The sequence below is a fragment of the Canis lupus genome, chromosome 26 (assembly GCF_003254725.2).
Source record: "Canis lupus dingo isolate Sandy chromosome 26, ASM325472v2, whole genome shotgun sequence".
In the NCBI taxonomy this organism is placed as follows: Eukaryota; Metazoa; Chordata; class Mammalia; order Carnivora; family Canidae; genus Canis; species Canis lupus.
Window position 1 is genome coordinate 28,968,129 of NC_064268.1, and position 23,789 is coordinate 28,991,917.

The 23,789-nt window shown below is 47.3% G+C and overlaps 1 protein-coding gene across 2 annotated transcripts in view; it reads right to left on the reverse strand.

Moving 5' to 3' along the window:
• Positions 1 to 23,557, reverse strand: part of CDC45 (cell division cycle 45) — a 31,264-nt gene extending 7,707 nt beyond the window's left edge. Inside the window, exons 1-15 of one of the 2 annotated variants that reach the window (XM_049101883.1) lie at positions 23,301 to 23,543; positions 23,106 to 23,165; positions 22,252 to 22,344; positions 21,359 to 21,496; positions 20,270 to 20,422; positions 13,470 to 13,525; positions 11,802 to 11,850; positions 10,431 to 10,492; positions 8,695 to 8,745; positions 7,217 to 7,336; positions 5,526 to 5,657; positions 5,023 to 5,121; positions 4,135 to 4,296; positions 348 to 486; positions 164 to 247 (exon numbers count right to left, since the gene is read on the reverse strand). In XM_049101883.1, the coding sequence (XP_048957840.1) occupies positions 164 to 247; positions 348 to 486; positions 4,135 to 4,296; positions 5,023 to 5,121; positions 5,526 to 5,657; positions 7,217 to 7,336; positions 8,695 to 8,745; positions 10,431 to 10,492; positions 11,802 to 11,850; positions 13,470 to 13,525; positions 20,270 to 20,422; positions 21,359 to 21,496; positions 22,252 to 22,344; positions 23,106 to 23,165; positions 23,301 to 23,351 (1,449 nt within the window). In that variant the 5' untranslated portion in view covers positions 23,352 to 23,543. Of the gene's footprint in view, positions 1 to 163; positions 248 to 347; positions 487 to 4,134; positions 4,297 to 5,022; positions 5,122 to 5,525; positions 5,658 to 7,216; positions 7,337 to 8,694; positions 8,746 to 10,430; positions 10,493 to 11,801; positions 11,851 to 13,469; positions 13,526 to 20,269; positions 20,423 to 21,358; positions 21,497 to 22,251; positions 22,345 to 23,105; positions 23,166 to 23,300 lie in introns of both variants that reach the window. The other variant, XM_049101884.1, reaches the window with a different exon arrangement.
• Between the last annotated feature and the right edge of the window lie 232 nt (positions 23,558 to 23,789).

A 23,789-nucleotide genomic window follows, 5' to 3' on the forward strand; every position in this document is an offset into this window, starting at 1 on the left:
CCCAAGGATCAGCTAAGGAAAAACACAGCTCAGAAAAAATGAGCTTTTCCTAGACCCCATAGCTGGTATACAACCACCAGTACCCCATGGCCAGCTTCTCATGCCCAGTCCTAGCTCTTCTCTGAGGTTCTACCTTCTGGCACCCACCCACCCAGTTCCTCACCGAAAAAACGAAGGACTTAAGCAGGTGTCTGCTAAGCAGGCTCAGGGACGCTGGCTTGGAAAACAGCACAATGTCCGGAGTGCCCTGTAGGGGAGGACACAGAGATAGTCAGAGGGGGCTGTTGGCAGGCATGGCCTGGTACCCATCTGTTCATGGGAACCCATCTGTCCATGGGAAGGCTGACCTCCATGAGGGAGCAGTAGAGGAAGGGCCCCTGGGAGATGACAAGGTTGGTGCAGAGGCAGCTGGCAATGGTCTGCTGTGTGGCTCGCAGCTGTTTCTTGGCAAGTTCCAGGCCATGGTAGAGCTTGTCCAGGTTACTCCTGTAACAGGGCAGACACACAACTTCAGCACAGTCACAAATAGAACCTTTGGTTCCTGGGAGGGTATGTGGGTATGAGTTTTATTCTTTTCTTCCTGAGTTCCCTTTCAAATAAAAGGAAGGATTAGGGGTGCCCGGGTGGCTCATTTGATTAAGCGTCTAGACTCTTGGTTTTGGCTCAGGTCATGATCTCAGGGTTGTGAGATCGAGCCCCATATCAGGCTCCATGATGGGCATGAAACCTACTTAAGATTCTCTCTCTCTCTCTATCCCTCTGCACAACCCCCTGCTCATGCTCTCTCTCTCAAAAGAAAAAGAAAGAAAGACAGTTAGACAGAAAGGATTAAAACATGTATAAATTCACAGTGACCAACATGAGAGGTGAGAGGGGGTACTGGCATCAGAAGACAGGAGACTGAAAGCCAAGAGGGAAGACACCGCCCAGCAGGTCCTGGAAAGTGCCCAGAGGGCTCTGACAGAGGAGTGGAAAGGGCAAGGGCAAAAGGGAGGATATAAGGGACCCTAACACTTGATGGATGGATTTTTATCCACCCACCTCCACCCCAGAAAGGAGCGTTCTCCTCTAAATACATTAAAATGAACTCTATGGAGAAGGGCACCCAGAAGTTAAGAGTCCCAAAGTGTTATATTGGCTCCCCACCCACCAAGATAGAAGCAATGCCTTCTAGCCAGTAGGCTACACCCAGAGACCTAAGGCCTCACAAGGCTTCCACAGTCCCTGTCTTGAATGTGAGTACCACCAGATATTTAAGAAATGCCTCCCCTGAAAAAAATGACCCTATATGAAACAGAGATAATTTGGAGAACAAAATAAAACTTAAAATGAACTCTAATTAATATCTTCAAAGAGATCTGGGGAACTAAGACATTCATAAACCACTAACAGGATGCCATGAAAAAGGAACAATCAGAAACTGGAAGTGTTTGTGAAAAGTAAAGTGACTGCAAAAAATTTAAAAATTCACTCAAAGACTACAGGATAAAGAAGCTTCCTTCACATTGATAACAAGACAGACGTGGAAAACATAAGTCAAAATCAGAGACAGAGTATTGTTCTAGGAAACCAGGAGAAAACAAAAAACACTGATGTATGTGTGAGAGAAATAATAAAGAAATAGTATAAAAGCATTCCCAAGCTGGAAAATCTGTGGCTTTGGATTAAAAGGGCTCACCTGAGAACCCAATACAACCTATGAAGCAAGATTCACCCTAGACATATCACTATGAAATCACAAAACACTAAAAAGAAAAGAAAAAATCCTACAAGCTTCTTTAGGTGGGATGGGTATGCATTTACAAAGAAATAAGAACCAAGATGGCTCAGATTTCAATTAGTACAACTTGCTGCTAGAAGGCAGGATAGACATACCAGTTGATAGAACATTAATTGAGAATCTGGAAATAAATTCCCACATTTATGATTTTCAACACAGGCACCAAAATGATTCTGCAGGGGAAAGAAGTCTTTTCAACAGATGATGTTAGAACAATTTGGATGTCCAAAGGAATTAAGTTGAACCCTTGCACCAGACATAAAATTTTACCTCTAATGAATCATACATCTAATGTAAATTTTTTTTTTAATTTTTCTTTATTTATGATAGTCTCACAGAGAGAGAGAGAGAGGCAGAGACACAGGCAGAGGGAGAAGCAGGCTCCATGCAGGGAGCCCGATGTGGGATTCGATCCCGGGTCTCCAGGATCGCGCCCTGGGCCAAAGGCAGGCGCCAAACCGCTGCGCCACCCAGGGATCCCCATACATCTAATGTAAAGGCCCAAACTATAAAACTCTTAAATGGCTTTTTAGATATGACACATCAAAACCATAAGAAACAAGAATAAAGATAAACTGGACATTGATAATTGAGATTAAAAACTTGGGGTTCAAATTCAAACTCTCATACACCGATGATGGGAATGTAAAACGATGTAGTCACTTTGGAAAACAGTCTAGCCATTATTCAAAAAGTCAAACAGGGATCCCTGGGTGGCGCAGCGGGATCCCCGGGTGGCGCAGCGGTTTAGCGCCTGCCTTTGGCCCAGGGCGTGATCCTGGAGACACGGGATCGAATCCCACGTCGGGCACCCAGTGCATGGAGCCTGCATCTCCCTCTGCCTGTGTCTCTGCCTCTCTCTCTCTGTGTGTGACTATCATAAATAAATAAAAATTAAAAAAAAAAAAAGTCAAACAGACTTATATAACCCAGCAATTCTACTGTACCCAAGAGCAACGAATGTATCCACACAATGTATCCATGTGTACTTATGGTGGCATATTCATAACAGTCAAAAGGTAGAAACTACCAAATGTCTGTCAACTGATTAATGGATGAATAAAATATGGGATGTCCAAACAGTTTTATTTGTAATAAAAAGGAAAGAAATTCCTTCATGTTGCAACACGGATGAACCTTGGGAATATTAGTCTAAGGGAAAGGAGCCTCAAATTTATAGACCAAGGATTGTCTGATTCCATTTATATGAAATGTCCAAAATAGTAAATCTATAAAGATAGAAAGTAGATTGGTGGTTGCTTGGGGCTGGGAGAGATGGGAGATTTGGAAGGTGACGGCTAAGGGGAGCAAGTTTTCTTTATGAGGCAATGAAAATGTTCTAAAATTAGGTAGTGGTGATATTTGTACAACCTCGTAAACATACTGAAATCCATTGAATTGTACGCTTTAAATGGGTGAACTACATAGTATATGAATTATAGCTCAGTAAAGCTGCTTAGAAAAAGTATGCTAGGAAACAGGGCCAGGAAACCCCAGAAAGCCTACCCTTACATTTTTTTAACACTGCACAAAGGCAAAAGAAAGGGCAGTTCTCTGAAGTTCAAAAAGCTGTCTGAATCATGCCTCCCCCGAAAGACAGGGAAGCAAAATTCACACACAAAAAGAACAACAGACAAGAACCAAGGTCAAATCTTCTCAAAGTTACTATCAGTAAAAAAGGGATAAGGAGCCACTGAGCATCCCTATGGACAATGAAGTATTCTAGAAAGATGTGCCCCCAAAAGGTCAACACTGTAATGTTCTATTTCAAAGCAAACTAAGAGACATTAAAACACAAAACAAGGCATCTCAGGAAATGAGATAAGAAAAATTAGAAATAAAAGGAAAATAATTGTTAAATAAAGATTAGAAAAAAACACAAGGATGAATAAACACCACAAATAATGCCTAAAGAGGGAAAGGAGGTGAAAAAAATTTTTAAATCAAAAAGAAAGGAGATTAGGGATGCCTGGGTGGTTCAGTGGCTGGGCGTCTGTCTGCCTTTGGCTTGGGGTGTGATCTCGGGGTCTGAGATTGAGTCCCGCATCGGGCTTCCTATATGGAGCCTGCTTCTCTCTCTGCCTATGTCTCTGTCTCTCTGATGAATAAATAAAGTTTTTAACAACAAAAAAAAGGAGATTAAAAGGATTCAAGAGGAAGTGACATATTAAAGATATTAAAGATGGATAGGAAAGGTGTCACATGCACCCCTGGTTCTGACAAACTGTGATTCAGTTTCTGCAGAACATAGTCATCCCCACACCTGGGGTCCCTGTGATGTGCCTCCTGAAGAGTGTTAGGTTGAGATCCAGAGGTGGCCTGTGGGGAAAGCAGCCCACAGCCACACCCACTACCTGGAGAGACTGTCAAGAGCCTGGATGAAGTTATCTGTCCCTGAGTCATCCTTCTCGGGGCTCTCCATCAGCGACATGGTGGCAAAGGCCACATCGCTGGCCAGGAACTTATGCTTGAACCCAAAGTGAATGCTGAAAGTCTGCACGCGCATGTCCTTCATCCTGCAGTGGGAGGAAGCACACTGCTGTTATCCCTGCATGCATGTGGGAGTGCTCTCAAGTTGTGGTGTGCTCTCACTGCCAGGCCAGGCCAGCAGATGTACTAGTGACCTTCCCTGGCCCCTGCTAAGGCTCATGGCAAGACCATTCTGGTCCCAGAATGCAGAAGACCTGACATCCTAGCCCTGTAATCTGGGGCACTAAGAGCCTTGTCCAAAGCTGTTCCACTGGTGGGGAGCAGAGCAGAGATGTGTGTGTGGCCCCCTCCCACATCCCGGGAAACTAGGAGCAGCCACAGCATCTCCTAGGCAAAGCTTGCCTGAACCTGGCTTCAGGGGGCCCTTCCCAGGGCCATTGCCTGTGTTCAGTGAGTGATAGATCAGGTCAACCTAGAGGTCTGCATCTTGGCCCCAGATGTAAGGACCTGGACTTCTCTAGACCCACTTTTTTTTTTTTTTAAATCAAGTAATTTTACTTATTTTTTATTATTACTATTTTTTAACTTTTTTTTTTTGGAGTTCAATTTGCCAACATTTAGCATAACGCCCAGTGCTCATCCCGCCAAGTGCCTCCCACCCCACCGGACCCACTTTTAACCCAAAGTTAAAAGGCTAGTGAAAGGCTAGACAGGATCACACTCATTTGTGCTATCTTGTTTTTGCATTGCTTTAGGAACATGGTTAAAGCTGAAGCCTGAACCAAGCTTAATCCAGAAAAACGGGAGTTTACCCAAATTTATTTGCAGACTCTTCGATCATCTCCCGCAAATTCTCCTTCAAGGAAATGTCCATGGACTGGAACTTCTGCTTCACCTGTTTCAAGGGCAGGCTGGAAAGATGACAAGCGCTGGTCACAAGAGGGACCTGGCTTTATTTTATTTATTTATTTATTTTTAAAGATAGATAGATTGATTTATGATAGACACAGAGAGAGGCAGAGACACAGGCAGAGGGAGAAGCAGGCTCCACGCCGGGAGCCCGATGCGGGACTCAATCCCGGGACCCCAGGATCACGCCCTGGGCCAAAGGCAGGCAGAGGAACCTGGCTTTAGACGGAGATTGCTCAACACCAGTAGGACGGAGAGCATGCAAACAGGGGATCTTTAGATGATACTCTGGAGTCTCCAGGTGAGGCGCTTCAGGTAGAAACAGGCAACCGCTGGATGTTGGTCACAGTAAAGGGGAGGGACCTTTTCCTCAGGGGCTGAGGGGCGGGCCAAAGTGGTCACTTACCCCACGTCAGCAAGGAACTCCTGGAGCCGCTTCTGTCCGTGCACAGACCAGAGCTTGAACCTGGCCGCAGTGTAGCAAGTGTTACACAGGCTGTCATGGAGGGACCAGTGCTGGTAGAGTGCCAGGCGGAGGCTGGGTCCAGTCAAGGAGGTTGTGGCTGAGCGGCGACCCACGGCTGGCAGTGCATGGCCCCACCCGTCCCAGGACAGCCTGCCTGCACGGCCAGTCATCATTTGGTGACCTGGAGGTCTTTGACCTTCTTAGCTTAATTTGACCCACACAGAGAGCTTGTAAGGGGGTATGCACACATCATTATCACTGTTGGACTGATGGGGAAACTGAGACCCAAGGGTTCTGAGATACTGTGGTGACACTGAGTCCTCGTGGCCACACAGGCAGTCCAGGCTGTCATCCCATCTGCTCCCCGTGTGCTACACCTAGCTCGGCCCTACCCCACAGCAGACCTCTGATGGGACCCCTGGAACAAAACCTCCGTCTTCACCCTTCTTCTTAAACATGCTCTTTACTGCTGGTGGGGCTGCAAGTGTGGCTGTGCGTGAGGACCGTCCTGTACTCCCTCCTGCCTCTCATTCCCTATTCTACGGGTCTCAGCAGGATGCCAGGCTGGCTCTGCCTGGATCCCATGCTCACGCTGGTGTCCTGACACCACGTCTGCCAACACACCTGCCCTGAGGCCCCGCCTCTAGGCACACGGTGGGCTCTGTCCTCTGTGCTGCCCGTCCTGATGGCTGGGCCCTGATCCCCAGATGTCATATGTCAGGTCCTGGTGGGATCCCCGTCCTGGGAGCCTAGCTGCCTCATATTGGCACCTCTTCCTAGACCTGTCTAAACCCATGTTTATTGGTCTCCATCCATCCCAATAGGCACAGGGCAGCCTCACTCCTGCCATCACTATCCATCACAGAAACAGCCAGGCCCCAGCCATGCCTTACACCTGTGGGCACCACAGTCTGTCTCCCCACAACCAGCAGCCTAGGGACCTTTTAAGCACGAAGTACTGAACTCCCCAACTTCCTCAATCTCCCACTGCCCTAGGCCCTCTGACCCTTGGGCTGCACCCATCTCTCCAGCCACTTCCTCAAGCTCACCTCAGGGCCTCTGCACGGCCACAGCCCTGGCTCAGGCTGTCCTCTCTCCCATGGAGTGAGTCTAAGTCTCAGCCTGAGATATGGTCTCCCAAAGGCCTTTCCTGAGCACTGCCACCCAACAACCTTCTGGTTACTCCATCAATGCCCTACCTTCCTCTCATGAGACATTTGCACTCTAATCATACGCTGACTTACTTCTTCCTGACTGGCTTGGCAAGAGTCTGCACTCATCGCCAAACCACCTGGGCTGCACAGGTGGGCCCTACCATGCACTTGCCCACACGTGCCAGGCCCATGATGATGATGCGTCTAAGCAGCGCTGGCATTTAGGAGCCAAGCCAGACAGAGGAGCCAGGACAGAGCTTGCTCCCCAGGCCCTGGTGCTCTGGCAGAGCTGGAGAGCAGGCCAGGGCCCCATTCTCACGGCAGCCACAGCAGCACAATCCAGGCCTGCGGCTCCGCAGCTCTGACCACACCATGCACAGGGGTATGTGGGAAAGGTCTACAGAGGCGACCAAACACACAGTGCACTGCTGAGCAAAACTGAGGGAGGGTGCCGGAGGGCCTGTGCTGTAAGGATACTCGTATTCAAAGGAGATCCGAGTACAGTCCACAGAGAGGGCGTGCTCCTCATCCTCATTCCGGTGGTTGTGCCGGGACACGTGGCGCTGCAAGATGCCGACGTCGGTCACGTACTTCATCCTGGAAAGAAAGCCCCGCCAGCTGCCTGGGTGGGCGCCTTCCTCTCACACACGGCCAGGCCATGCGGCTTCCGGGGGGGCCCCCCCTCACACCACACAGGCAGTTCCTGCCAGGACTGAGGGAGCTCCGGCACCACCGTGGAGAAGCCAAGTGTGGCTATGTCACGAGGGCCTGGAGGGCGGGGGTGTGAGGAGACAGAGCTGGAAGGAGGGGGCACTGGCTGTGCCGTATCCCCCTTGCACTCTTCTCTGGGCAGTGGCTGTCCTGCCCTTTACTTATTTGAGCCTCCTGACAGCGGGCACTAAGGGAGGCCACGGCCTCCCACCCATCCACCACAGTCAAGTGGACAGACCACATAGTGCCAGTAATCCCAGCAGAGGGTGTGGGTCCTTCACAGGAAGTGCTCCCGAGCACAGCAGGAGAGGGCGGACCCCAGTCCAGGTCTGCCTGCAAGTGGCCACTGAACAGGACAGTGACAGCGAAGCCTCACCTGAGGGACTGCCACAGGTCGGGGACGGTGCCTGGCACTGTACACACCCCATACCATCCTTAACAGAGAAGGGGGAGTGAGGCCCAGCAAAGTGTCCAAGCCTGTGAGACTCAGAACCCTCCTGGTCCCCGGGCTATACTGCAGGATCTGGCGGGCACAGTGGGGTGGGAAAGGCAGGAAGTGGGGACATAGATGGCTCTGCAAACTATACAGTAAGTCCAGTAGGCATAAAAGCTGTGTCAAGTAACAGGCCAGGGTACCCTTGGACGGGTTAGGGTATGGGTCCCTCTCGATTCCCTTAGAGGCCCCACCAGATGGCCACCAGAATGGAGATGAGAGGGGGTGCGAGTACCCCATGCTTCCTAGGTGTCCGCATTCTGGGGTAGCTCTTCAGCTCTCTATCAGGAATGACAGTGAGCACCAAAGCCTGCCCACCAAGGGGCTAAAGAGGACTTGGCTCCATGCCAGTCCTTTTGGCAGTCCTTGCCAGCCTTCCCCTTGCCTTTGAGGGCACACTCACCGTCCCTGGCAGGACTCCTGGGGCCCTCGCCTCCTCCTCCCAACCCCAGTGTCCACCATGGAAAGACCAATGGAGAGGCGGGAGACTGAGCTCCCTCCTCTCATCTCTGGCTCCATCTGGTGGGCTCCCTGAGGGTGGACAAAGCATCCACACCAGGCCACACACCATTCCACCACAGGCCTGGTCCTAAGCCCTTACTCAGTGACGAGGATCCAGGCCCAAGGCCAGCTCCCTTCTCAACAGGGATCTGCCACCCATCTTCCCACTGCAAACTTGGGCTGCAGCCAGGCCATGCACATGGCCACAGCACAGGCCAACCTCAGACAAGCTGAGGGAGCACATCCTTACTGGGTGATCTTGTCTTGTACCCACTGGCCTGTTAGTCCCACGATGGCCCACCTGGAAAAGAAGAGAGTCACAAAGTTTACAGGCACGTCCTGCCAGTGTGGCCTGGCCCAGCCCACTGTCAGACAGGCAGTCTCTCTTCTGCAGGGTGTAGAAAGGTTACGGGGCCAACTCAGGGCTCCTGGCACAGTGTCACAGTGGGAGGTTTCAGGACCCAGGAGGGATATCTCCCAGGGCAAGGATGGCAGGCCTGATGCTATCTGTGTCCCAGCTGACCCCACCATCCTCCCCACTCAACCCGCTAGAAGGTGCTAGTGGATCTTGGCAGGTCATCTGCCCCTCTGAATATGCCCTTCAGCACAGCTGACCTTCATCACGTCCATGTCTCCGTCTTGAAATGGTGAGACACAGAGCAACAGCATTTAGACCTCTCAAAGGCCTTCCAAGGTCCTATCTCTTAGCTTTTTCTAGAGTTTTCTGGAAGCATTTCATGGGGGGCATATTCTGACATCATTCTAAACCGGAGGAGCTTGTTGTGAGAGGGCAGTCAAGGGTGCCCCTGAGCACACAGCAGGTGCTCACCAAAGGCTCTTCATTGCTGATGTGGCTGTGGCAACAGGGCACAGTACAGGGCTCCCACCTGGCCTTACTGTAAGATCTCTTGATGCACAAACTGGCCCCTGTGCCAGGGCATGGGATTGTCAGTCTATACCATGGAGGAGGATCTGAGGCTAAGAGAGCTGAGCCAAATATCTGAGGATGACAGGCAGGCACACAGCCGGGCACCAGCTCAGGGGGATGACAGAGCACCTCTGGGCTTAGGTGTGGCCAGTGCCTTGGTCCTGGCCCAGCTCCTGGCCCAGCTCCTGGCTCTCCTGAAACCCCGATTCGGCAAAGACCATTAAAATCCCCACCATGGGCTCAGGGCCGAGAAGGGCCTCCCCTCCTCATCTCCTAGAGAGAACCTGGACCAGAACAGAGGGCTGAGGGGGTGGAGCAGGCCAGACCTATGCTTTCTTTGCTCAGACTCTGGGTTTAGTTTCTTTTTTTTTTTTTTTTTAAATTTTTTTTTTTTAAGGTATTTATTTATTTATTTGTGATAGTCACAGAGAGAGAGAGAGGCAGAGACACAGGCAGAGGGAGAAGCAGGCTCCATGCACCGGGAGCCCGACATGGGATTCGATCCCGGGTCTCCAGGATCGCGCCCTGGGCCAAAGGCAGGCGCCAAACCGCTGCGCCATCCAGGGATCCCTCTGGGTTTAGTTTCTAAATCAACCTAAGTTATGCCGAGCACTCATGCTTGTGGCCCATGTAGCAAACTCAGAGGTGGGCTAATGGGCATTCCTGTACCAGATTTCACCGCATGCCAGGGATGCAAAGATGCTGACCTAGCAAGGGCTGCTTTGTTCAAATCTCATGCTCCTTCTGTTACCCAAATTTACCAGGCAGCAAAGGTGAGCAGTAGGGTGGGAAGGGTAGAGCTGTAGTCAGGCCCCACCCTCGATCCTCTGCACCCAACAGTGCTCCCTCCATTTTACGCAGGGGTTTGTATGTAGCCAAGAGCCTCATAGGAAGAAAGCAAGGGCTATGCAAATTCCCAGAAAGGGGCTGTGCCTGATATTCCTGGTGGGGACTACACAGTGATGTCTTCCTCCAGACCCTGTTCTCACTGTGGGAGGACAGAGCTACTTGGAGAAGGAAGCCCTACACAGTACTGGTCTTGACTGGGGCCTACATACCATAGCATATCGTTCAAGTCCTTGGACATCATCCACGCCAAGTCGAACATCACCATGGCTGACTGCAAGACAGAAGGAAGCCTGAGGTCCAAGGCAGCTGTGTTCATGAGAGGGGTGTGTGCTGGGGCTGGGCTGCATGGCTGGGCCACATCTGAGCTGTCCAGGATCCCAGCCATGCCCTGCAGATTAAAGGCCTTCCCAGGTAGGCAAGGAAGTGTGGGTGGATTCCAAGCCAAACCGAAGGAGGAAGACAGAGTAACTCAAGTGACTTGCACTGTCTCCTCTGCTGACTAGTCATTCCTATGTGCACACTTGATTACGCAAGGGAGAACATCTGTGCTAGGGCCTCTACACATCTCACTGGGTGCCTCGGTGATACTGGGGAGGCACTGAAGCCAGAAGGTTGGGGGCCTATGTCCACATGCTCTTCTCAGCTGGCCAGCGGTCTTACATACATACTCCTGGGAAGGCTGGGCCTTAGTTTCCATTACCTGGATGTTAAAGAGGGAGGGTGCCTCAGGACCTTGGTGAAGAAGATCTTTCTAACAGGACTGTCTGCGTACAGAAGCATTTAGCTCCCTGTGAGCAGAGTCTGGGTTTTGGTAGAAAACAACAAAGGGGATTACTGCCTGACCAGAAGACTCTAAAGTCCCATTAGCCATGCAAAGCTGGGCTTCCCACCAGAGAAGATTTCCAAGGGAATGATCAACAAATACAGAAGGAACTGGGCATCTGCCTCACCACCCACCTCACCCACTTAGTCCTAGGGCAGAGCAGAGAGGACAAAAGATGATCCTTCAAAGGACGATGGGACCTTGACAGTAAAAGAGATGCTATAAATATGGTGCTCAGAGCTCAAGGCCCCAGGGCCAAATGCTAATACAAACACATGATATTTTACTGGAAACTTATTTTCTAGGGCTTCTTAAAGCCCTGAGTTCTGCTCAACACTACCAGAGTCAACGAAGTATGTTTTCCATGTGAAATTCTGTTCTGTAACACACACAGTGATAGGCCTCTATAATTCTAGAGCTTTATCTTCTTGCACAGAGTCTGAAATAGACTTGCTCGGTATTTTTGATGATGAACAAAAATAATAGCTGCTGTCCTATTTAGGCACCTAATGGGTGTGCAGGACCATCCTAACAACTGCCTTGGAAATGAGGGTAATTCTTTTTCCTTTTACAGAGGAGAAGTTTAAGTCTCAGAGAGGCTGCCCCACCTGCCCTAGGTCACACAGCGGAAGTTGTGGGGCTCAGATTCAAACCAGGCTTTTGTGATTCTCAAACCTATGCTCATTCCTCCTCATGTTTTAGGACACTGACACCTACAGTCAGAACCTTATGGTGAAGTAGACTTATCCGCACGTACCGACGTCCCATGATACTCGTACTGTTCATAGTCGAAGAGGATGTCTCTTCTGTAACAACATAAAATGCAGGTCCTCAACAAGAAGCAGTGCAAGGAAGACAAACATTGGAAAATACTGAAACTTGACAGTACTCAGAGAAATGCAGATTAAGTCAAAGCACTCTTTGTATCCACTTATGGATCCTTTCACAGAGTGTACATTTACAAGGCCAGTAGGGAAGTAATATTGACATAAAAGGCTTGTGGCAGGGCAGCCCGGGTGGCTCAGTGGTCTAGCGCCGCCTTCAGCCCAGGTCCTGATCCTGGAGACCCGGGATGGAGTCCCACATCGGGCTTCCTGCATGGAGCCTGCTTCTCCCTTTGCCTATTTCTACCTCTTTCTCTCTCTCTGTGTCTCTCATGAATAAATAAAATCTTTAAAAAAAAAAAAAAAAGCCTTGTGGCAATGAAAGACATAAAACGGCATAGAATAGTCCTAGAATCCCACTTCTAAGAAATTATTCTAAGACAGCAATTCAAAGAAAGCAGGAGACAGCAGTATGTGCACAACGTTGTTCATTGCAGCCTTATCTGTCGTGGCAAAATACTGGAAGTGATCTCCAGTTCAAAAAAGGAAGGGGATTGGCCAGGTAAGTATACTGCAGTTTATAAAAGCTATTTGGAACCATCGAAAATGGTTATATTAAGTGAAAAAAAAAAAAAAAAAAGCAAAATTAAGTATATATTATGATCATATAAAATAGGCAATTTGCACAAGTTTGGATACCCCAGGAAGACTGACACATAGCCAGAATCTCTTCTGATCAGTGAATACGGATTATATTCACTTTTCTTTCCTTATACTTCCCAAAATGGTTTTTCATTGTCCTTCCTTGAGGGGGTGGCTGAGGACAACACCCTCAGTTCAAACAGCAGAGGTCTTCAGGGACTGGATCCAGCAAGGAATTCTCAGCTCAACAGCCCTGCTACATGGTCACCTCAAGCTATAATAACCTTTCCAGGGTTTTTTTTTTTTTTTAATTATTTTAGAGTATTTCACTTAAAAAAAAAAAAAAAGAAAGAGAGAAAGATTTTACTTATTCATTTGAAAGAGAATGAGTGGGAGAGGGAGAAAGAATCTGAAGCACCGAGCACAGAGCCAGATGTGGGGCTCCACCCACAACCACGAGATGATCTGAGCCAAAACCAAGAGTTGGATGCTCAACCGACTGACCCACCCAGGTGCCCCTACGGCAGTTTACTTTTTACATTTGCAATATGGACAGCAATGATGGATAGTTCAGTTTCCTTTTCATACACTTTTTTTCTATGAAAACTTTCACACAATTAGCATCTATCTCATTTATAAAGAACTTACAAATAAGAGTACATCTGGAAAACCACAAAAATAAGAGACAATGGGCTATCACCCCTAACAGCATGTATTTGGGAGATCTCTGGGCCCAGTCCTGCTATTCGTGAGACCACCAGGTGATACAGAGGGGACCCAGAGCTCTTCTCCAATGCAGGGGCCACATGCTTACTCCTGGAGCCACCAATCCAGAGTTTCTAAACTAAATTATTCTCAAATGGGAGAAAAAAAACTTTCCAGTTCCCATGGAAAACACAGATATCCCCCAGGGATCGTGAGCTCCGTGACACAGGGTACTGCTTGAAGTGCACACTCACCTCCGAGCCTCCCACTCTCTTCGCTGTCTCCTCTTCATGGTTTGTGCCACTACCTCCTGATGCAGGGACAAAGAGAACAAAAGGTTGAACAAAAAAAAACAGAATTTTATCCCTGTAGCCTGAGAAGTTTCTGATTAGGCAGAAACCATTGGCACAGAGCCCCAAGGAAAACATGGATCGTTCATTCCCATGTCCTGAGCTCAGGCTGGTCCTAGAGGAAGGAAATGAGGTGGGCAATGGCCAGGACCCCTCTGGCCCACTGGCACTGAGGATAATTGTGGACAGGAGCAGATGCTTCCCCAGGGCCTGTTCACGCTGTAGCTGATGCATCCGCCCCATCTGTCCACACCAGCCTTCCACTGCCCCCACCACTGTGTGATCTAGGTGAGGCGCATAGCCACTTCATACTGGCTTCCCCTCCTGATTAACAAGCACTACTATTTCCTACAGCCCTCCATGTACCAGCCACTATGCTAATTTTATAGGCACAATCCATTTAGTTCTCACAGCAAAGGCATGAGGTAGTATGACTGTTTTAAAAATCCATGGTCCTAAATGCATGGTCCTAAGACTTCTGCTTCCAGAAAAATGGTAACTTTCCATCTCATTTTCCCTATATGTCCACTAAATATATCTGAAAACACTGTCAATATATATAAGGCAAACAAAATAAGATTCTGGAAGATGAAAAGGAAAGCCAACCAGCTGGGGACCCTGGGACCTGAGGAGTGATGTGTGGATGAGTTCACCAGGCTTTCTTTTTGGCTTATATATCCCAGACTTGAAGCTGAATGAAGCCAGTAATCTGGAAACACCAATAGGCACAGAGGAAAAACATCCCCAACAAAAGCCAAAGGACCCAGAGGAGCAGCCCTGAAAGACATAAAACTGGGGTGCCTGGGTGACTCAGTCAGTTAAGTGTCTGCCTTTGGCTCAGGTCATGATCAGGTCCTGGGATCAAGCCCGGTGTCAGGCTCCCTGCTCAGTGGGGAGTGTGCTTATTTTTCTGCCCCTCCCTCTGCTCCTGTGCATGTGCACATCTCTCTCTTTAATAAAGTCTTAAAAAAAAAAAGACAGAAAACTTTTAGACAATAATTGATCTACCCTAGCCACCACCACTAAAACACTGTGGCCCCACCTCTATCCACCCAGCAAAGACCAAGTGGGAGCCTAGGAGCCTAGGCCCTCACCCTGGTGAACACGTCCTGCCTGTAACACCTCCACATTTCACTTGCAATAGGTTCCAACACGCTCACTGGGGTGGTATCAGAGGAAGCCAAGTGGTGAGCCTGGATCTTCCTTGCACTGTGGTACAAGGAGCCACTCTTCTCATGCTTAATGGAGGTCAAGTGGTGAACCTTGAACTTCTACCTCCACCTGGCTATAAAGGGACCAGACTGCCCACCCCCTCCTTTGGCAGAGTGATGTCAGAGAAAGCAGATAAAATGGAAGACTTAAATAAGACCAAGAGTCTCAAAATATAATATAAAAATGTCCAGGTTTCATGTGAAAAGCACTCATCATATCATATATCAGCACATAATATATCAGCACTCATCATATCATATATATATATACATATTTATTTATTATTATTATTTTTTTCTTCTCATTCAATCTCCTCTTTACTGTGGATGTCACGGTCATCATCACAGCCACATGGAGGGGCACACAACTTTAACCCCTGTGTACCGAGGGGAAGGGTGGGGGCCTTTGGGGCTATAAAACTAGCTATGTACACAGAGCATTCCAGGAGAAAGCCACCCCAAGCACGTGCATGTGCAGGCACAGTGGGAGTGGGGGTCTGGAGCCCAAGCAGGACTGTGTCGGTGTGGGGCTAAACACTAAAAAGGAAATCCAGGGCAGCCCGCGTGGCTCAGCGGTTTAGCGCCGCCTTCAGCCCAGGGTGTGATCCTGGAGACCTGGGATCGAGTCCCACGTTGGGCTCCCTGCATGGAGCCTGCTTCTCCCTCTGCCTGTGTCTCTGCCTCTCTCTCTCTGTGTCTTTCATGAATAAATAAAAAATCTTTAAAAAAAATAAATAAAATAAAAAGGAAATCCATAAATGCCAACACCAAGATGACAAAGATGTTACAATTATCTGACAAAGATTTTAAAGCAGCCACCACAAAAATACTTCAATAGCCAATTAGAAACATAGTTGAAAACACATGAAAAAAAATTAGGAAGTTTTAGTAAATAAGTAGAAAAATAGAGAAGAACCAAAGAGAAACTTACAAATGCAAAGTACAATAAATGAAGTAGAAACCCAGTGGATCGGCTCAAGAGCAGAATGGAGGAACAGAGGAAAGAACCAGCAGATACACTGATAGAAATTATCCAGTCTAATGAACAGAAGAAAAATAGACTGGAAAAACAAACAGAACCTCGTTTACGCTTGAGCCTACAACAAAAGACCTACATGTCATTGGTGTCCTGGAAGGAGAGAAGGAGGGTGGGCTAAAAACACTTGAAAAACAGTGGCTGAAAATGAAGAAATATGGTTCAAAATTTGGCAAGAGACATTCAAGAAGCTGACTGAATCCCAATAGGTTAAACTCAAAGAAATCCACACCAAAACACATTGTAATTAAACTTCTGACCATTAGGGACACCTGGGTGGCTCAGCTGTTGAGCATCTGCCTTCAGCTCAGGGCATGATCTCAGGGTCCTGGGATTGAGTCCCACATTGGGCTCCCTGCAGGGAGCCTGCTTATCCCTCTGCCTCTCTCTCTGTGTCTCTTATGAATAAATATAAATAATAAATAAGCAAACTTCTGACCATTAGCTCCCCAATTTTTTTTTAAATTTCGAGAACAGCAAAAGAAAAATGATGTTTTACATATAGGATAAGACAATATGAACGCCAGCAGATTTCTCACCCGAAACCGTGGAAGCCAGAAGTGAAGTGCAGACAGAAAAGAACTGTTAACCCCGAATCCCACACCCTGTGAAAATACCTTTCAGGAATGAAGAGAAAAATCAAGAAATTCTCAGAAAAAGCAAAACTAAGAAAATTTACTGCAGATTGCCCCCCCCCAAAAATGGTGAAAGGCCTTTCCGTGAATGGAAGAAAATGACAAAAGAAAAAACCCTGGAACATGAGGATAGAAGAAAGAACATGCTGAGTAAAAACTGGGTAAATAAAATAGGCTTCCCTTAATCCTCTTGAGTTTTATAATCATGTTTAGTTGTCGAAGCAAAACTTATCCCACAGTATGATGTGGATCTAAATTTACATACAGGCTATATTTAAGAAACCTCCATCATAAACAGAGGACAGTAAGGGAAATAAAAGTTAGGTTTCTACATTTACAGCCTGTTGTTTCTCAATCTCTGAGTGTGCACCTTTATCAATAAAAATACTTCTGAGAAAGTATATTGGATACATGTGTATGTACAAATCATGCAGATTTTATTACATTTGAAGTATTCTCAAAAGTGTTAACTCTTACTAAAATCAAGCATGATGGCCTAAACTTGGATAATAGCAAATGCAAGGTTACAGGACCAAGTGAAAGTACTCCATGAACAAGTGATAAAAACTAGAAAGCTGGACTGGCCTCCAATGTCATTCAAAAAACAGAAAAAAGAGATGGGATCCTGGTCTAGGTTAAAAGACAAGAGAATAGCTAAATGCAAATGTGCCAATCCTGGTTGGCTGACACTTCAAACACAAAACAGTTGCAAAATCTATTTTGAAGACAATTAAGGAAATTGGAATATGGGTTGAATAGGTGACATTATTAATTTCTTACATATGATAATGGTACTGTATTTATAGAGGAGAATGTTCTTAGAAGATGCATATGGAAGAATTTGTCAGGGAGTATCATGGTGTCTGCAACCTATTCTCAAATGATCTAGCAAAATAAGTAAATAAATAATAAAAAACAAACAAACAAAAAGCATATATAGAAGGAAGGCAAATGTGAAAAACTGCCGAATCTAGGTGAAAGGTATATAGGTATTCACCACACAATCTTTTCAAATATTGTATGTTAAGAAAATTTCAAAATAAAAACTCTGGAAAACAGTATGGAGGTTCCTCAAAAAAAGTTAAAAATAGAGCTACCCTACAGCTCAGCAATCACACTGCTAGGTATTTATCCAAAGGGTACAAACATAGTAATTTGAAGGGGCACATGCACCCCAATGTTTATAGCAGCAATGTCCACAATAGCCAAAATATGGAAAGAGCTCTGATGACAGATACATGCATCATGCCCACCAACAGATACGTGCATCAAGAATATATGGTGTATGTATACACTGGAATATTAGTCATCAAGAAGAATGAAATCTTGCCATTTGCAACAACATTGATGGAACTAGAGATTATTATGCTAAGTAAAATCAGTCTGTCAGAGAAAGACATATACCATGCAATTCCACTCATATGTGGAATTTAAGAAACAAAACAAATGAAATAGGGGAAGAGATGAAAAAATAAAATAAGATGAAAAGAGAGAAGGAGACCAACTATAAGAGAGACTGAACTCTACAAAACAAACTAGAGTTGCTGGAGGGGAGGTGGGTGGGGGAATGGAATAATTGGGTGATGGGCATTAAGGAGGGCAATTGACTGAGCATTGTTATATGTTATATGCAAATGATAAATCACTCAATTCTATCCCTGAAATTAATAATAATTAATATGTTAACTAAACTGAATTTAAATAAAGAATTTCTAAAGAACTAAAATTATAAAACTTCTGAGGAAAAAAAAAAGTCAGTGGGAAGTTATGCATATTATATATCATGAATATTATAGAAAGCATTCACAAACAAATAGATGCACTAAGCATGTCAAAGGAAGCTCTGACAGGTTCTGACATCTCATCAAGAACCATTCTCTTTACTGCCAAACCTGGTGGCAGTTCTAGCTTGCCTGTCCCCCCCCTCCCCTCTTCCCACAGAGCCCTGGCATCTGTGGACACTCTGCACTGGATGCAGAGAAGATCCTAGGGACCTTTTTTTTTAATTTTAAGATTTTATTTATTTATTCACGATAGACATAGAGAGAGAGAGAGGCAGAGACACAGGCAGAGGGAGAAGCAGGCTCCATGTCAGGAGCCCGACGCGGGAGTCGATCCCGGGACTCCAGGATCGTGCCCTGGGCCAAAGGCAGGCGCCAAATGGCTGAGCCACCCAGGGAGATCCTAGGGATCTTCTTGACTCTTTCCTTCATTATTCAGGTCAAGTGTCCATGGCCATTTTCATAAATACAGCCCATTCCCCATCCAGCCCCTTACCCTGCTTTATTTTTCCTTATATGACCACAGCTCTTCACCTGAAACCATCCTTGAACTATGCTCATTTACACATTCTTACATCTCCTCCCACTGGAAAGGAAGCTTTGTGAAGGCAGGACTTTGTGCTCCCCTGGGGACCTCAGAAACTAACGGATACCTGGCACATATTAGGTGCTAAAATATATTAGTCAGGATGGAGAATTCCAAGACTCTGACCTGCAGAACATGAATGTTTCCAGGGACAATCCCACCACATTACTGATATTGGAGGCCTGATGGAAAGCAGCTCATGAACAGAAGAAATAATGCTATAAAAAAGGAGCATCAGGTAACAGAAAAAAAGAGCTCTTAGGAATCAAAGATTAGAAGATGAAGACTAGAAGTTGGCCAGAGAATGGAACAGATAAGAGTTGGACTAGAGGAAAGAGAATCTAAGAATGTGTCTGAGGTGACTATCCAAAGCTCCAGAGAAGGGACTGGCCAAAGGTAGGGAAGGCAAGGGGAAAACATTCCTACCTTTGCAGAACATGCCCCCTAAATGGACAGAATGTCCTGAATGTCCCCAAAATGGTTCAAAAGAGCTCTGCTAAAGCACATTATTGGAAAATGTCAGGTCAAGGATGAAGAGAATACTCCAAAACATTTTGGTGACAAATTTCAGCATGCATACCAAGGACTGGGAGCCAAAGGGCTTTAACTTCTTCCACAACTAGAATAAATACTAGAATGCTAGAATAAACCATGGCCCTCCAGTTAAAAGAATGACTACCTCCCACCTTTAGTTTTCCATCTAGCAGAAGCCATTGGCGTTGGGTAGGCTACTTCCATTGGCCAGGCCCCAGACTGGGTAAGCGCCTCAGACACAAGACTCACAAGGCTCAAACCACTCTTATCTTTGCACACAAGATGCTTCCCCTGGAGTGACCATTGGGGACTGAGCCTGGCTGAGAGCCACAGACCCATGTCGTTCCTCCATGGTGACTGTAGAGAGTGAGTTTTGAGAAAAGCGGGGAAGGGAGGTGATGCTTTTGCTATTTATTGTTTCTCTGTATTGCTTTTTTTTTTAATATATTATTTTTATTTATTTTAGAGAGAGAGAGAAAGAGCAGGAGGAGGAGCAGAGTGGGAGAGAGGGAATCTTGAGCAGATTCTGCACTGAGCAAGGAACTTGACGTGGGACTTGACCTCACAACCCTGAGATCATGGCCTGAGCAAAAAAACCAAGTGTCAGACCCTTAACCAACTGAGCCACCCAGGCATTCTTCTGTAACACTTTTTAAAAATGTATGCTCTCTAACGGGAAGAGCTGAGCTGTCCTAATTTTCATTTCAACTGATGAAATTCTACTGCATGGACGAGGATGTCAAAGCTCAGAGAAATTCAGTAACCTGTCTGAGGCCATACAGCCAGGGGGAAAGCAGAGCCCAGGATCAACACCCACACCTGCTGAATCCCAGCTAACTCCGGGGCCCCATAGGCTCCAGTCTGAGCTCTGACCTCTGGGAATGACAAGTCCCTCAAGACTGTGGGGAGGCCCAAACCCACCTCTTCCAACCGTGTGCGCTTCTCAGAAGGCTCTGATCCATTGTCACTTTCACTTCCTGAGTGCTCTTCAGCCTCCTCTTCTTCATCATCCCTGAAGATATCATCATAGGCAGGAACTTCAAGGTCATCATCTTGTTTAATGAGTAGTTTGATCTAAGATTAAAACAAAAAGCAACCAACACTCTCCTCTCTCGTTAACAGAAAATTCTCCATCTCAGGTTTTTCTCTTGCACAATCTTACTTCCCACTGAGCTGACTCAGTTTTCTGTACAAAGAGTCCCTCATTTGAGAGAATTTCAGACCTCTCAAGCATTTTCTTGTTTTCATTTCTGTTCACTGAGGCAGTGGAGATGTACCACACGTTATGCAAAAATTCCAAAAGTTTAAAAACTATCCACTGTCATTTAGTCTGAGAAAAAATGTTTCCTCTTATGCCACACAGCAAGCAAACAAAATGAATATCCTGCAACTTGGACTCTAATGGAAGACATGAAGGTGTGTGACACCTACTTGAATAAAACTGTTGGCTCAAAAAGCGGTTCCAAGCTGAGAACTTTGGGGCCAACACTTTGATAACACAAGAGTGGGGGTGGGTGGTGGGGGACTCAACTCAGAGAATGGTTAGGTGGCTGCCCTATGCCAGGCTCCATGCTTGCTACTGGGGGTTCAAAGGAAAAGCACAGCACCACCATTTCAGGCTAATGGTGGCCTCTTACACTATCATCTTGCTGGTCCTCATACCACCCTTTTGATGGGCAGGGAAATCCTGGCCCCACTTCTAGAGCTAATGCCTCTAGATCTTGATATTCAATGATGCTGGGCTGGGCCTGAGCTCTGAGGGCAGGCCCAGTGCAGGGTCCTGGTCCCTACACTTCTTAGGTTAAATGAATTCCAAAATGCATTCTGAGCACCTCTAAGACTTAGGTACCATGGTGCTCACCAGAGATAAACAAGACCAGGTTCTTGCCCTCAGGCTGTTCCAACTCCTACAGCAGAGGTAGATACAATGCCTTGCTTAGAACAGCAGGTATGATATTGTCCACGGACAGGAGGACTCAGGGAAGACATGGGCCCCAAAGGCTGAGTTACCTGGGCTTCGTTGTATACATTCACGACGTTGACTGGCCTGTGGGTGTCACACACAAAAAATACAGCCTCTTCATCAGGCTGAAGAATATCCAATAGGTCTACGTTGGCTCCACAGTTTATGAGGACAAAATAATGAAACTGGAAAAAAGAGAGATATTGTGAAGTAAGTGCCTTGAGTAGGTCCTTCACCTTCAGCATTCTAGGCCCCTGAGCCCTTCTGCTGAGACATGTCAAGCCCCTGACACTGGGCAGGCCCTGACAATTAAAAGACTCCAAAAATGGCCACAGCTGGCCTGTGTTAAGTGCTTTAACATATTCCAAATGCTATTTCATTTCCACAGTAATACCATGAGATAGGCCCCATGACTGGCCCTGTGGTTGTCTCTGCTCTGCAGAGCAGTATGTGGAGACTCAACATGACCCAGGCTCATGCATAGGGCCACGAAGCTGACAAGGAGCAGACCAAGACTTCAAATGCATAAGAGAGCCTCTCCAGATCTCAGTCACCCTACTGGACTGGGCTGGCTCTCTGAAATGGCATTATACAGGCTTAAATTTATAGCAAGTCTTGGGCAGCCTCTCTATCTCATGAATAAATAAATAAAGTCTTTCTTTTTTTTAAAGATTTTATTTGTTTATTCAAGAGACACAGAGAGAGGGGAGAGAGAGAGGCAGAGACACAGGCAGAGGGAGAAGCAGGCTCCATGCAGGGAGCCCGACGTGGGACTCAATCCCGGGTCTCCAGGATCAGGCCCTGGGCTGAAGCGGCGCTAAACCGCTGAGCCACCTGGGCTGCCCTAAAATCTTGAAAAGAAAAGAAAAGAAAAAAGAAAAGAAAAGAAATTACAACCAAATAAAATAAGACTAATTATTCTAAAATGCTTTTTCCATACCTGTTCTTTATGCTCAAGAAATGCAGTTTCAAGTTCTTGCCACCCAGAAACTGGAACCAGGGTATACTGCACGTGATCGCACTGGAACAAGGCCTGAGAGAGATCATTTTTCAATCTATCAAATTAAGGACGTCCGCAATTTACTTTGAAGTGCACTTAAGAACAATATAGCTTGAGAAACGAATGACAGGTGACAAAGTAAGACTAGTAAAACGCTCATGGGAGAAAGTAAGTGATGGGGATGTGAGTGATCACTGTATCATTCTGTCAACTTTGCCTAATTTTTGAAAATTACCAAAGGAAAACATTGGGAGGGAAAGCCGATCTTATTTCTAGGTCTTCTGAGGAGTAGTTCCTGACCCAAGGTCATGTAAACACTGCATCATATTCAAAAGAGAACCAATGATCGTCCTTAACAGACAAAGGAATCTGAGTTTCCAGTGTTGTTGATGACCCCACTGTGTCCTCCGTTGTCAGAGTCCTCTACCCGAACCGTACACTGGTGAAGCCACTCCATGTCTAAGGGTCTCTCCGATGCAAGCATTTTTTGGCCCAGGTTATTGCAAAAATACTAGCTGGTATTCCTGCCTTTTCCCGAGTCCTTCTCTAACCTACCCAACGCTTCTGGCCTCTAGGCGACCTCTCTGAGGGCCCCTCCGCAGCTTTCCTTGGCTCCAGGCGCTACCGCAGCCTGCGCCCTCCCTGGGGGAGAGTAGGGCCGGGGGGGGGGGGGGGGGGGGGGGGGACAGAGGTGGGAGGGTGAGGGGTGGCTCCCGCTCTGCTCCACACCTCCCGCCCTGCACGCAACTCAGCCCGGGGCCCCGCCCTTCCCTTCCAGGGTACACAAGGCTCACCTGAAGGATCTTGCAAGCGCACAGGGCGTCCACGTCCGAGGCCACGAAGAGAAGAACCCTCTGTCAGGAGAAGAGCGGGCCAGCTGAAGGCAGAGACCCCCAACACTGGGGCCCCCGTGCCCTCCCACGGCCGCTCCCCCTCATCCCTACCCCCCCTCCCCCGACAAGGCCACGAGGTCCAAGAGGAGGGGTCACCTGGCTCTGGACCACCTCGTAGAACTCCTTGCGGAAATCGGACACGAACATGGCCACGGCGGCCGGACACCGACAGCTGGCGCGGAGACTCCCAGAGCTTCCGCGGCGGTCAAGACTCCCGCCAAACTAGGGCTCTTCCGATTGGCCCAGGATCCAACCAATCGCTGCTCAGTGCCCCGCTTTTCCCTCTTTCTGATTGGGTCCTGTTGGAGGCGGGTACGAGCGCTCAGCCATTCAGGTAAAATCAGACTCACTCCTAGGCGAGCGCGGTCCCCAGGCGGAACGCAAGCCCGGTGGCCCACTTCTGGTCTGACTCCCATTTACCCACAAATCCGCCGCTTGGTGGACATCTTTAGTTTGGGAACAGAAGCCTATTGCCTCCCACTGGGAACTCCGGGGGGGGGGGGGGGCGGAAAGAAACTTCTCCAAGAATTAAATTCACTTATACATCGATGTCATCAGTTTACGATTTTAATAAGGGCGGGGCGC